This window comes from Crotalus tigris, unplaced genomic scaffold (assembly GCF_016545835.1).
Source record: "Crotalus tigris isolate CLP2741 ecotype Arizona unplaced genomic scaffold, ASM1654583v1 scf7180000020992.475769, whole genome shotgun sequence".
NCBI lineage: Eukaryota > Metazoa > Chordata > Lepidosauria > Squamata > Viperidae > Crotalus > Crotalus tigris.
In genome coordinates, this window is record NW_024098302.1 from 49,069 (window position 1) to 63,800 (window position 14,732).

Consider the following 14,732-nt stretch of genomic DNA (forward strand, 5'->3'; position numbering starts at 1 on the left):
CAGCAAAGACACGGAAGTCAGCCTCCAGTAACCATTTTTAACTGTTATGTAAATGTATACAGATGCTCCCTTGTCATTTAGCCCTTTGCTCTGATGTCAACAGCTTGTTGACAAAAGCTTAGCAATAAAGACTTTTTTCTTACATCCCGAAGCTCATCATTTTATTTGACTGACATACCTGGGATTCCAATATTTAAATTTATTAAAGCAGGGGTGTCAAACTCAATTTCATTGAGGGCCGCATCAGCATTACGGTTGCCCTCAGGGGGCCGGGTGGGTGTGGCTAGGGTGGGTGTGGATGGAGTGGGTGTGGCCAGCTCTACATCATTCGTGTCAAGGGTGCATGTGGGGGCCTGGGCAGGAGTGGGACAGATCTGAGGGTCTCTGTCTGAAGGGGGTGGAACCAGGGCAAGTGCCAAGACATGGTCCACTGGAGGAGCCTCACCGTTCCTCTCAGGCCATGTGGGGGGGGGGCGTATGGAGCTAAGACTGAATGTGTTTCAGCCTAGATGGCCACCACAAAATTGTACATTGGCTCCCGGCCAGCCTGGGCCAGGGCCAAGGCAGCGGGGGCCGTTCCCTCACTGTTTCCAGGATGGCTTCGCGGGCCACATGGAACCACTTCGCGGGCCGCATCCGGCCCCCCGGGCCTTGTGTTTGACATGTCTCTATTAAAGACATATAAAAAGAGGCAACTGGACTTCGTTTTTTCTTGAAGACGTTTCACTTCTCATCCAAGAAGCTTCTTTGGTTCGGACCGAATGGTGGAGGACTAAAGGATTTATACTCCTTGCAGACAGCTGGTCATTTGCATCTTTTTTGAGAGTCGTTGAAGCCACTTGGAGGTTTATCTCTGCCCTCGGGGTCCCCTGAATAGTGCAAATGGGTGTGGCACTATTTTTCCTCAAGGAAAAACAAAGTCCGGTTGCCTTTTGACCAAAAAAAAAAAAAAAAAAGCACCTTTGGGACAACCATGACCTGGATGACTGAGAATCTCCACAGACACCCGGTTCACGCTCAGGATCTTTATAGCGGTTTCGTCCATTTAATAACAAATGTCATAAAATTCACTTGCTTGCTTTACTGGGACTTGCCGGAGTAGAGTAAGAATGTTCTAGGATGACAATATCGTTCGTGGAGGACAAGATGTCAGCATCGCCCTCACCAGCTCCCGGAGGAGAGCTTGGCTCATGGCCGGGTGGATTCCCTTGGACGAGGGGCTGCCCCTCTTCCGAGCTTTCCTTTCGAGCCCTCTGCAAAGGAGAATAAGGGGAAAAGGCATTCCGTTACCTCAGGGGTCTTTAAACTTGGCCCTTTTATGACTTGTGGACTTCAACTCCCAGAATTCCTCAGCCAGGCACGTGTGCCTGGCTGAGGAATTCTGGGGGTTGAAGTCCACAAGTCATAAAAGGGCCAAGTTTGAAGACCCCTGAGTTACATAAAGAAACACTGGTAGTCCTCAGTTTATGACCTGCTTAATTCTGGCAGTCCTCGACAGGATGACCTGTTTAACAACCAGCACCCTCGTTCCAGGTTCAATTACAGTCTTAATTTAACCTGGAATTAGGCTTATGCTGGTTGTTAAGCAGCTCATCGTGTGATTTTATGCTCTTTTTTCCTGCAGCGGTCATTGAGTGAACACCACTGTCATTAAGCGAGGCATTATTCATAGTAGGCATTTATTTATTTTTTTTTGCGAAAGGACTACTTGTATAGGTAGCCCTTAATTTACAACCATTTGTTTAGTGCAAGGGTAACCATTCTGCCTCACAACCAATGCCCCCATCCTCCACTAGGCCCTCTAGAGCAGGGCTAGGCCACCTTGGCTCTTTTATGACTCGTGGACTTCAACTCCCAGAATTCCTGAGCCAGCTTGGCTCAGCTTGGAAACCTCTCCCTTTCCCCTCAGCATGGCTGGGTCAGGAATTCTGGGTATTGAAGTCCACGAGTCATAAAAGAGCCAAGGTTACCTATCTCTGGTTTAGTGAGTGTTTCAAAGTTACAACGGCCACTAATAAAAGTGACGGGACAGCTTTTCACACTTTACGACCGTTGCAGCGTTGCCCTGGTCACGTGATCAAAATTAGGATGCTTGACCACTTATGAGAGTTGCAGTGTCCTGGGGTCACATGATCATTTTTGGGGTGATTTTCTGACAAGCAAAATCAAGGAAGAAGTCAGACTCGCTTAACAAACGTGTTACTAACGTGATTCCACTTGGCAACTGTGGCAAGAAGCGTCGTACAATGGGGCAAAAATCATTTCACAACCGTCTTGCTTAGCAATGGAAATGTGGGGCTCAGTTACGGTCGTAAGTTGAGGACTACCTGTATTAACTTCCAGGGTTTAAGAATTATTTTGCAACGTCTTCTTACAAAATTCTTATTTTCCTAGGACTTGGGGAATGACATCTCTACGATTGCTCAGAGTAGCAAAATTCCGATAGACTATGATTATTCTGACTTTGTAAATAATTATATATATGATTCCAATTAAATATCAGGACTAGAAATGGAGATGATTAAATATCAAAAGACAGAACTAACCAGGCACTGATTTTTCTACATAAGATGGTTAAAAAGAGCCAAATAAACTTCAGCAGAGGGGGAAAAGCAGAACGAAGCAAAATACCTTGCCAATGTTTAATCTTTTTGAACGGCCAGAGGTATTAAAGATAGTTGGGACAGCTCCTGGCTTTAAATTCCTTCTCCCAGAAGCCATCCTTCCCCAGAAATCCGTTTTTCTGAAGTGTTCCGAGCATACGACGTCGTCGTAAGAGGGAGCGAAATCCGGACGACCAATACTTTTGATCCACTTTTTTAACTGCCTCTCCTTCGTAAGAGGAAACCTGCAGCAACGATGGAAAAACTCTGTTGTTGTTGTTGTTGTTTTTTAAAAAGCCCATCCTCCACAAAGGCTGTTCACACAATTATTTACGAAAAAAACTGAATTCTCTGCTTGAGCGAAGGTTCGGATCAAAATCAAAAAGAGGAGGCTGAGGGTAAATCTGGCGTTGCCATTTCTTTTATGGACCCAGCAAAAATGGAAGCTTACAGACAACCTCCGAGGACCAACCGTATCGCTAATCACTTTTCACTTTTCTGTGCAAAAATGGTAGTGAAGCCGGGTGAAACAATATAGAGCAGGGCTTTTCAACCAGTGGTACAGGTACCACCTGTGATACATTGGCACCTGGCAGGTGGTACGTGACCATCCTAGAAAAGTGGTAGCCGGGGAGGGGGATGAGCTGAACCGGTGGCAGCACCGCACAAGCCTGAGCGAGAGACATCTGGATCTGCAGGGCTGTCAGGGCTCAGTGGAAGAGCCAGGATCAGCGCCAGGCTCCAGCTGGAGCTTGGTGCTGATCCTGGCACTTCTGATGAGCCCAGAAGAAGCGCCACTCAGCTGGAAAGTTGCAGCCTCTCCAGGGTCTCGTGATTTACATTCAGATGCTTGGCAACTGATTCATATTTATGACGGTCATAGTGTCCCAGGATCATGTGAAGTGACCAAAACCTGCTGCAACCACCCAGCAGACGGGGGGGGGGGGGATAAAAACCAAACACCCCCCACCCCACCCCCGCTGCCAATCCCCAACAGAAATGCTCACAACAATGAAAACCTCGGACAGAAGGAAGAGCGCCGCCGGGCGGGCAGGCAGGTGTCTTGCTCGGCTGTGGCTTGGGGGGCATTTTTTTCAGTGCCACTGTAACTTCGAATAGTCACTAAGCGAACTGTTGTAAGTCGAGGACTACCTGTACATTATCACTTTTTTCCTTTTTTGGGGGGGGGGTCATCAAGTTTTTGACACATTGCTCGGCAACTGGTGGTACTCGGATATTGCCATATCCTAAAAGTGGTACAATGGGTGAAAAGGTTGAAAAGCCTTGATATAGAGAGTTTCACAAACTCAAATACTTTGGCCACCTAATGAGAAGGAAGGACTCACTGGAGAAGGGCCTAGTGCTGGGAAAGATGGAGGGCAATAGAAGAAGGGGACGACAGAGAATGAGATGGCTGGATGGAGTCACTGAAGCAGTAGGTGTAAACTTAAATGGACTCCAGAAGATGGTAGAAGACAGGAAGACCTGGAGGAATGTTGTCCATGGGGTCGCGATGGGTCAGACACGACTTCGCAATTAATAACAATAAAAGAGAGTTTCACTAACATGGAAAAATAAGAAGAGAAATTTTCATGGTAGGACAAGTGGAAAGGAACAATGGAATTAACTGTACGGAAAAAGTTGCTTGTTCAGATGGGTGGCTATAGAAATCAAATCAATCAATCAATCAACTCATCAGTTCCCATTACAGATAGTCCTCGACTTACAATAGTTCATTTAGTGACTGTTCAAAAAGAGAATGGCACTGAAAAGAGTGACTTACAATCATTTTTCACACATATGACCGTTGCAGCATCCCCTATGGGTCATGTGATTTACATTCGGATGCTTGACAATTGGGTTCATATTTATGACGGTTGCGTTGTCCTGGGGGTGATGGGATCCCCATTTGTGACCTTCTGACAAAATCAACGGGGAAGCCAAATTGACTTAACAGCCGCGTTACTAATTAAACAACTGCAGTGATTCACTTAACAAATGTGGCAGGAAGTCCTAAAATGGGGCAAATTAAGCAAATGTCTCACTTAGCAACGTAAATGTTGGGCTCAACTGTGGTCATAAGTCGAGGACTACTTGTATTCAGTTGAAACACAGTCTTCTCTATTTTCACTACTAATTTGAAGCCACGGGTTACCCTTGCTTCACTTACCAAAATCTCAGTGGTATATTTTATCTAAATCCAGATCAGGGTTATTCTCCATGTTGGCCTCCGGACACAGAGACAAAAGGCTAGAATGGCCACAAACAGGGGACCACTCTTGCTGCGTCTTTACTGCTCCTCGTTTACATCAATTTCCCTCCCGCTTCCAGCATATGCAGATGTGGAGTCAAATGATGATACTGTGTTAAGTCCTATCCCGAAAATAAGACCTAGCTCAGGGGTAGGCAACCTCGGCTCTTTTATAACTCATGGACTTCAACTCTCATGGAGTTGAAGTCCATGAGTCTTAAAAGAGCTGAGGTTGCCTACCCTTGACCTAGCTTGATTTTTACACTTGCATCTAATATAAGCTCTACCCCCAAAATAAGCCCTAGTTTTGGGGTAAAATCAAGTTAGGACGGGGGTAGTGGGGTGGGGCTGCCCCACGTACCCTGCACCAGCTTATCTTAGGCTTGCTGCAGCCAGGCCTCCCATAATCCATCATCTGTCATGCTGCTGGCCAAGCTCTTTTGTGGCTGCAACGAAGCTGCCGCTTGCGGCAGGAGGCTGTGTGGATTGTTATGCCGCTCACGCCAGTGCTGCTGCTCACGGCAGGCCGTGTGGTCATCGTGCGCATGCCACGGTGTGACGCACCACACGGACTCCTGCCATGAGCGGCGGCACTGGCATGACGATCCATGCAGCCAACTGCCGCGAGCAGTGCCACCGGAGCAATGCGCCACGTGGCATGCAGCTGCAAGCAGCCGAAGATCTCAGGCAGAAGTGCAACAGGTGTTGAGGCGTGGGAGGCCCGGCTGCGGTGATCCTAATGTAAGCAGGAAGGACATGCCCGGAAAATAAGACCTGGTGCCTCTCTTGGAAGCAAAAGAAAATGTAAAATCGGATCTTCTTTTTGGCGAAACAGGGTATATGAGGTGAGATTCAAGCTCGCTCACTTACCTGTGGAAGGTGACACGGGATCCATGCCACCGGCGGTTTTTGCAGTTAGCCACCGAGCAGCAACTTGCCATGTCTGTCCTTGTGGGGTCGAATCAAATCCCCCGACTTTCCCTTGCTTCCCTGTGTTAAATCCAGCAGCTGGATGCTTTGAAATTACAAGTAAAAAAGCTGGAAATCCCCCCAAAACACCGCTCTTCCTGGTAACATGTTAGTTTCTCAACAAAGCTCACCCACATCAAAACATCAGGATCAGCCCAGCACAAAAGTGCATTTAAGGCTACCAAGTTGATGCCTCTCTAGGACTTTGACCGTTCATCTCTTTGTGTCTTAGACATCTCCCATTGAACCAGCAAGTGGAAGAATAATATTTCCTGGCAATACCTGGAAGAGATAAACAACCAAGGTTAACAAAATTAACTACGCCCACTATCGTTTCCGTCCTTGATGGATAATTGCAGGTAAAGGATTTCTGATTTCTATTCTGCTTATTTCCAAATCAAAAATCAGGCAGGCTGAAGATTACAGAATTATAGAATGAGAGGAGACCTCAGAGGCCATTTACTGCAATCCCTTGGTCAGTCCCAAATTTAAAGTTGAAGGAATTTAAGATGTCTAGAGCAGGGGTAGGCAACCTTGGGTCTTTTATGACGTGTGGACTTCAACTCCCAGAATTCCTGAGCCAGCCATGCTGAGGGGAAAGGGAGAGGTTTCCAAGCTGAGCCATGCTGACTCAGGAATTCTGGGAGTTGAAGTCCACGAGTAATAAAAGAACCAAGGTTGCCTACCCATGGTCTAGAAAACTGAAGTACAGCATTGTGGATCGGAGCTCTTAGAAAAGCAATACAAACAATTCTCGACATACAACCTCAAAGAAACCCAGAATTTCAATCATAATTTGTTGTAGTCAATAATGACTAGACTTGACTTTACAGTTGTTTTTACCAGGTCATAAAGTGAACCGCTGCAGAGTTCAGCAAATCACATGTTCATTAAGGGAGCCACAGGATTGCTCAGTGAATCCAACTAACATCCAAGTAGGCATTTTTTTGTTCCATTTTCTCTGGAAAAACAACAATAAATGTTGCAAATCACAAGTCACACGACTGTGGTATGTTGCGGTCGTAAATGAGAGGATGTGCCTGTAGACAGGAATCAGAATCAGAATAGAGCTGGAAGGGATCTTGGAGATATTCTAGTTCAGGGGTAGGCAACCTTGGCTCTTTTATGACTCGTGGACTTCAATTCCTAGAATTCCTGAGCCAGCATAGCTGGCTTAGGAATTCTGGGAAGAAGTCCACGAGTCATAAAAGAGCCAAAGTTGCCTACCCCTGGTCTAGTCCAACCCCCTGCTCAAGCAGGAGACCCTATAAGACAGTGGTTCTCAACCTGTGGATCGGGACCCCATTTGGGGTCGAAAGACCATTTCACGGGGGTCGCCAAACAACGCAGTCCGCCATTTTTTCCCCCTTTTCCTTAGCTGTGCTACTCCCTTTTATTCTATTGGCTTTTGAAAGCCAATAGAATAGACTCTCTTGAATAAGTCTAATTCTATTGGCTTTCAAAAGCCAATAGGAATTGTCCAGGCTGTCTTTGCCCTGCTGAGCCCGCCAAAAGTCCATTCTGCAAACCGTGCTGCACCAGTTGAGTAGTCCTCGACTTACGACCGGTTGAGTAGTCCTCAACTTACGACCGGTTGGGGGTCGCGGCATTAAAAAGGTTGAGAACCACTGCTATAAGACCAGGGGTAGGCAACCTTGGCTCTTTTATGACTCCTGGACTTCAACTCCCATAATTCCTGAGCCAGCCATGCTGAGGGGAAAGGGAGAGGTTTCCAAGCTGAGCCAGGGTGGCTCAGGAATTCTGGGAGTTGAAGTCCACGAGTCATAAAAGAGCCAAGGTGGATGCCTTAAGGGAAAAAAAAACCATGCAATGGACCCATAGATGTAAAAAAAAAAAAAAAACCTAGAAGGATACCTAATTGCTCAAGTTTCAGATTAGACTTGGAAGTGGCTGTATCACACACAAACACCTCTTGTGTTAAGTAACCATGTCAAAGATGTGCATCCAATGAAACCTTCCCCTGCTGATGGGAAACTGGAGGGTTACGATGGACAAACTATTGCTGAAAAACCATCAAGAGCATTTTCCAAGAGGTTTCCCCCCCCATTGTTTGTTTATTTATTTATTTATTAACATTTTCCTTTATACAGTACATATTCAGCGGACTATGTCATTTTTATATACTATGGATCTACATTCTATACAATATATACACTATGTACATTCAGTCTAACCCACAATAACCTAATTTGCACAATAACCTTATGTATATTTCCAATTTTTGTTTCTATTGTCTATCCAAATATACCAATTTTCTCAAACCGCATAAAATTCCGAATCATCTTTTTCTTTTAATTCTAAGGTGAGTTTGTCCATCTCGGCTCATTCATACATTTTCTGAATAATCAACCCCTCTGGTGGTACATTGCGTTCCTTCCAATATTGCGCGAATGCAATTCTTGCCGCAGTTAGTATATGTAAAATCAGAGGTCTTATTTTCTTATCAAATTTCTTTTTAAGTATTCCCAGGAGAAATGTTTCCGGATTTAATTCGATTTGACACTTTGTTAAGTCTTGTAGCCACCCCTCATTGTTTACATAATAGAAATTCACATTATCTTATATTTTAAAGGGACACTAACTTTTGTTGTTGTTGTTGTTGCAGTATTTAAAGGTATCGGCGAACCATCACCTATTCAGAGGTAGGCAACCTTGGCTCTTTTATGACTCGTGGACTTCAACTCCCAGAATTCCTGAGAGCCATGCTGAGGGGACAGGGTGAGGTTTCCAAGCTGAGCCATCTGGCTGAGGAATTCTGGGAGTTGAAGTCCACGAGTCATAAAAGAGCCAAGGTGGCCTGCCCCTGACCTAATTGTTGCAATTAATTTTCCTCTCCAAATTCTTATCCCTCCCTCCACTACGCAAACCCACAATCTGGGGCCCTTCCAGCGAGCATCCCAGTACAATTTCACCCATTCACGGCAGCCTGAATTTCCAAGCAAGAACAACAAAACCCATCCACCCACAGGCCAGCTCAGAGAACTGGGAAAAAACAAGAGGCTGCTGCACAGATCTACTCCCGGCACTCATGTGAATCCGGCTACATTAAGCCACGATTAGATTCCCAAGAACCCCCTCCCCCCCAACAAGCAAGCCACGTTCCGGCTTTCGCACGTGATGGGAACGCAACAATCTTTCTCCCCTTTGCGATACACAAACGGGCAGGCGCAACTCTCTATCTAGCGTTTTCTTGGCCTCCTCTCTGTATTAAGCAATGGGGGCTGTTATAGAAAGAAAATACTCCGGTCCTTTTTGCTCATCCCGGGTCGCTTTGCATTGAAAGACGTGCCAAAACACGTGCAAAATCACCCAGCCGAAGAGATCCAGTACGATAAATGGGTTTTAAAACGTTGGGCGATCTTGGGTCTCTCTATGTTTCCAGCTTAGTTGATCGCACCAGCAGCAACAACAAAAAGGTTCAAGAAGGGCTGATTTAACCAAGCTTCATACAGGGTTGCGTCGGAATGAAAGCCCCGGGTTACTTCGAACCTTCGATCTGCGAAAATTCAAGAGCAGGGGAGGAGGAGTAACGTGTGCATCGGTTTGCTGCAATGCACGTGTCATCCGGATTTTTGCACTCCGGATGGGCTAAATCCTTTTCATGCCACCCACGGGCCCCCCCCACCACCACCCACAGTTAGGGGCAACTGTTACTCTTTATGTTTTTTTTCCCACCCTCCTTGGCTGAGCTCGCACTTCCGCGCCCGCGGGAGGGAGGAACAACAAAAAAAAAAAGCAAGGAGGGAAAAACAAACCAAGATGGCTTCCCCCGCGCAATTGCAAAGCGTTCCCCGCTTCAGACAATGGGTGCTCTCAGTCTAGCCTTTTGCATAAGTCTACGGTTGAGAGATGCGTGTTTCCTCCTCGCCGGGAGATGCGCGTCAGCCAGGCCGGGCTTCGTCCGCCTTGGGAACTCGCCACCGCCGCCCTCCGATCCGCACCTCCCGGCCTCTTTCCAAGCAAACTCACCGCGACCCCGCTTCTCCTTCGCCCTGGCGCCTCTTCCCTGCTTGCGACACGCAAGAGGCCGGGTTCTCACGATCGCGCCGAACGGCCGATTACGAAATAAATCCAGGAACAAGATCCTTCCGGTCTAAGGCTACGATTGCTGGGCCGGCTTAAGTTTATCCCCAAACGCCACGGCTGAAGCCCGGGATTCCTCTCTTCTCGCCGTCCTGTCCCCCCCCCGCGAAGATGGTGACATGGTTTGCTCCACTTGGAGGCGGGGAGGTGCGAAGACGGTGACATGGCTTGTTCCACTTCGAGGAAGGGAGGTGCCCTTTTTTCTTTTTACATTTTTCTGGCTGCCCCCGAGGGCAACCCTGCCGTAATTCAGACCCTCTGCGGGGAGATTTGTAAAAGAGCGAAACAGGCTTGATTGGCTGTGCTCGCTTTCTAATGTGTGAAATCGTAACGTTTCAAGAGGTTGGGATAAAGCGGAGTCCCCCCCCTGCGGGCGGGTCTGAAATGGTACCGCCCGCTCTACTCACCGCTTTCGCTGCGCGTTTCGATCCGCCTCCAAATAAAGGATCAACCAATTGAGCGCGCGTTGGGGTGGCTTCTCCCGACCCGAAAGGCGCCTTTTTTTTCCCCTTCCCTTTTGCAACTTAATCCCTGGATTGCATAAATTCACGTGGCTTCGTTTTCCAGCCACCGAGGACGGCGTGGCTGGAAAATCACTTTCACTTCGGATTAAATGGTGGAAAGGAAACGCGTTTGGGATCAATTCGTTTTAACTAAAGAGATCGCGGTGAGCGCTGTTTTTGTTTTTTAAGCCTAAGAGGAATCGAGCACTAAAACGGCGATCCAGTACTAAGTAAATAAATCAGGGATTTGAGATTGCGAAAGCAATGCAGACAAATGAAACTCAGAGCAGAAGGTGCTCGGACTCCAATCCCATCAGCCCCTGCCAAGGTGGGTAGGCAGCAGCCGAGATTGATGGAAAGGGCCACATTCCGCGATCCTGTCGGAATAACGGGCACCGAGACAGCCACTTTGCGCCTTTCCTGGAGATGGAAATCAGTCATAGGAGAACCGGAAGTGAGGGCCTGCATTGCACCGCTATTTTTTTTTTATCTCTATGGCAGGAATGGGCAACTATGACTTGTACAGGAATTCTGGGAGTTGAAGTCCGTAGGTCCTAAAGGGGGTCATAGAAGACAGAATTATAGAGTTGGAAGGGACCTTGGAGGTCATGTAGTCCCGCTGCTCAAGCAGGAATAGTTGCCCACCCCTGCTCTATGGAAGGTATTTGTGGGCATTGATGAGTGGCTTCAATGCAGATAGGCAGAAACTGGACATTCAATCATGAGGTCAATCAGGCAAAAAACAGTTTGATAGCCTGCACTCTTTTTCCTGGCAACATTATGAAAGGATGGGTTGTCACCTGGTACATAGCTTTCAACCTCTTTCTAGGCCAGTGTTCCTCAACTTTGGCAACTTCAACTTGTGTGGACTTCAACTCCCAGAGTTTTGCAGCTAGCATCTGGGAGTTGGAATTCTGGGAGTTGAAGTCCACACAACTGTAAGTTGCCAAGTTTGAGAAACACTGTATCTGGTTAATGACTTGAACATCTTTTTAATGGTCTCCTCTCCAAGTTACTGGGCTCTGCTTAAGCTTCTCAAGATCAATTGAGAGACACATCTTCTGAACAATAACAGAAATGGTACAGCCATTGTGTTTCTCATGGATGTTTTCACGCTCTGTTATGGGACATAACAGAATGACAAAATAGGAAGGGACCATGGAGGTCTTCTAGTCCAGCCCCCTACACAGGCAGGAGCCCCTATAAACATTCTGGACAAATGGCTGTTCAAGCTCTTAATAGTTTCCAGTGATGGAGCACCCACTCCCCAACTTTGGAAGGCAAGCTCTTCCATAAGTCGATTGTTCTCACTAGCAATACATTTCTCCTTAGTTCTAGGTTGCTTCTCTCCTTGATTAGTTTCCTTCCACTGTTTCTTGTTTTGCCTTCAGGTTCTTTGGAAAATAAGTTGACCTCCATCTTCTCTGTAGTAGCCCCTCAAATATTAGAATACTGCTATTATGTCACCTCTAGTCTTCACTAGACTAGACATACCCAGTTCCTGCAACTGTTCCTCTCAACTTCCCAGTCAAGGATTTCCTCAAATATTTTCCACCCAAATATGAATCAGCTCTGGCCATGTTTGGAGAATCGGCCAAGAGTGGTTTAATCCTAGGCAAATGAGAATGTCTCCACTGAGCCAAGCCAAGCCCCTGTTAATTTGTCAGACATATCCAGGCTGGTATCTTGGCCACTGTCTTCCATCTAGTACGTTCTTCCTCCTATCCCAGGATAAGCAACCTTGGCTTTTATGACTCGTGGACTTCAACTCCCAGGATTCCTGAGGCAGCCATGCTGAGGGGAAAGGGAGAGGTTTCCATGCTGAGCCATGCTGGCTCAGGAATTCTGGGAATTGAAGTCCACGAGTCATAAAAGAGCCAAGGTTGCCTATCCCTGTCCTATCCAATTTGATTCCCAGCCTTAAGAGTTTCCTAGTGGTCGCTCACCAGAATTGTAATTAGGTATGACCCTGTGCAGCTTTTTAAAAACTACTGTACTCAAAGTCAGTGAATTATTACCATTTGTCATTAAGACCAGAGGAGAAAGCTACAAATAGTCCCTGACATATAGCCACAATGGGGACCAAAATTTCTGTTACTAAGCAAGGCAGTTGTCGAATAATAATCCAACCCTTTTTTGCCACAAGTGCTAAGCACATCACTGCAGTTGTTAAGTGAATCATGCAGTCGTTAAGCGGATCCAGCTTCCCCTATTGACTCTGCTTGTTGGAAACTGGGGAGATCACAAATAGTGATCAAGTGATTCCAAGATAATAATAATAATAAAAAAAGTTGGAAGGGACCTTGGAGGTCATCTAGTCTAACCCCCTGCTCAGGTAGGAAATCCTATACCATTTCAGCCAAATGGCTGTCCAGTCTCTTCTTAAAAACTTCCAGTGTTGGAGCATTCACCGCTTCTGGAGGCAGGTTATTCCACTGATTAATTGTTCTAACTGTCAGGAATTTTCTCCTTAGTTCTCGGTTGTTTCTCTCCTTGGTTAGTTTCCACCCGTTGCTTCTTGTCCTGCCTGCAGGCACGTTGGAGAATAGCTTGACTCCCTCTTCTTTGGGGCAGCCCCTGAGATATTGGAACACTGCTATCATGTCCCCCCTCGTCCTTCTCTTCATTAAACTAGACATACCAATTCCAGCAACCGTTCCTTATATATTTTAGCCTCCAGTCCCCTAATCATCTTTGTTGCTCTTCTCTGTACTCTTTATAGAGTCTCAACATCTTTTTTACATCGTGGTGACCAAAACTGGATGCAGTATTCCAAGTGTGGCCTTACCAAGGCATTGTAGAGTGGTATTAATACTTCACGTGATCTTGATTCTATCCCTCTGTTAATGCAGCCTAGCACTCTGTTGGCCTTTTTGGCAGTTGCAGCACATTGCTGGCTCCTATTTAAGTGATTGTCCACTAATAAGGGCAGTTCGGAAATCTCCGTTTGGTTATCAATGACAGACACTCGCAGATACAGAACTTTTATTATACACATTAGAAAACTACAATATTAGATTACTTTTCGACATAATTGCCATTCAAATTGAGGCACTTGTCATAAAATGTTACAAGGTTTGAGATTCCTTAGTAGTAGTTGCTTGGTGCCAAATCTGGGCTATGGGGGGGGGGTGATCAAAAAGATCGCAATGGAACTGCTTTAGAAGTTCTTGGGTGAGTCTAGCAGTGTGTGGGCGAGCATTAAGATAAGATAACCTTTATTGTTATTTTTTTACTGTAGGCACAATGGCACACATCAAAAATCAAATGTAGTTGCCTGCTCTCAAAGTGAAACACATACATGACACACACCTAAATATACTATACATAACATATGTATAAACCCACACCCCTATATATACATAACAAATAAATATTAAATACTGTCCAACTTGAATATATAACGGAAGGAGGAAGCTTGAGAGTTCACGAGATTAATGCTGTATGGAATGAAACTATGGCTGAATCTGGATGTTCTGCTATGGATACCACGAAGCTCCCTCTTTCCAGAACAGTGGTTCTCAACCTTTTTAATGCCGCGACCCCCAACCGGTTGTAAGTCGAGGACTACTCAACCGGTCGTAAGTCGAGGACTACCCAACTGGTGCAGCACCGTTTGCAGAATGGGACTTTTGGCGGGCTCAGCAGGGCAGAGACAGCCTGGACAATTCCTATTGGCTTTCAAAAGCCAATAGAATAAAAGGGAGTAGCACAGCTAAGGAAAAGGGGAAAAAAATGGCAGACTGCGTTGTTTGGCGACCCCCGTGAAATGGTCGTTCAACCCCAAATGGGGTCCCGACCCACAGGTTGAGAACCACTGTCCCAGAAGGTAACAAAGAAAACAGATCGTGAAGAGGATGTATAGTGTCCCAGATAATCTTGCGTATACTGCTCAAGCAACGCTTCTGTGCTATGTCCTAGATGGGAGGGAGTGAACTGCCAATACTCTTCAGCCATCCTCACCACCCTGTCATGAACCAACATCACACTGGAAGTGGTGCCATAGAAAATCCCACCAAATGTGAAGATGCCAAAGGAGTAACTGCTAGTGAAGTTCATGGAGCGTGGTTCGACCATCAATTCAGAAACCTCCTGTGAAACATTACAAAAACTCAGATCAGCCATCCATAACAAGCATTGGGGCACACTGACTTCCGGTGTGGCTTCACACACATTTGCCCTACTCAAGTGACTCTGAGGACACAGATAAGCCTCTAGGTGGCCTCAAGGACTCTCTTAAAAAATGCAAATGACCAGCCGTCTGCAAGGAATATAAATCCTTCCATTCTCCATCGTCCAGTC

The 14,732-nt window shown here is 46.3% G+C and overlaps 1 protein-coding gene across 6 annotated transcripts in view; it reads right to left on the reverse strand.

Annotated features, from left to right (window-relative positions):
- LOC120319921 (zinc finger protein 585A-like) overlaps positions 1-11,311 on the reverse strand; it is a 39,680-nt gene extending 28,369 nt beyond the window's left edge. Inside the window, exons 1-4 of one of the 6 annotated variants that reach the window (XM_039369283.1) lie at positions 9,814-11,311; positions 5,725-6,105; positions 2,632-2,848; positions 1,076-1,253 (exon numbers count right to left, since the gene is read on the reverse strand). In XM_039369283.1, coding sequence (XP_039225217.1) covers positions 1,076-1,253; positions 2,632-2,848; positions 5,725-5,795 — 466 coding nt within the window. In that variant the 5' untranslated portion in view covers positions 5,796-6,105; positions 9,814-11,311. Of the gene's footprint in view, positions 1-1,075; positions 1,254-2,631; positions 2,849-5,724; positions 6,106-6,666; positions 6,939-9,599 lie in introns of those variants that run through there. The other 5 variants (XM_039369284.1, XM_039369280.1, XM_039369281.1 and 2 more) reach the window with 5 other exon arrangements.
- Positions 11,312-14,732: the final 3,421 nt, after the last annotated feature.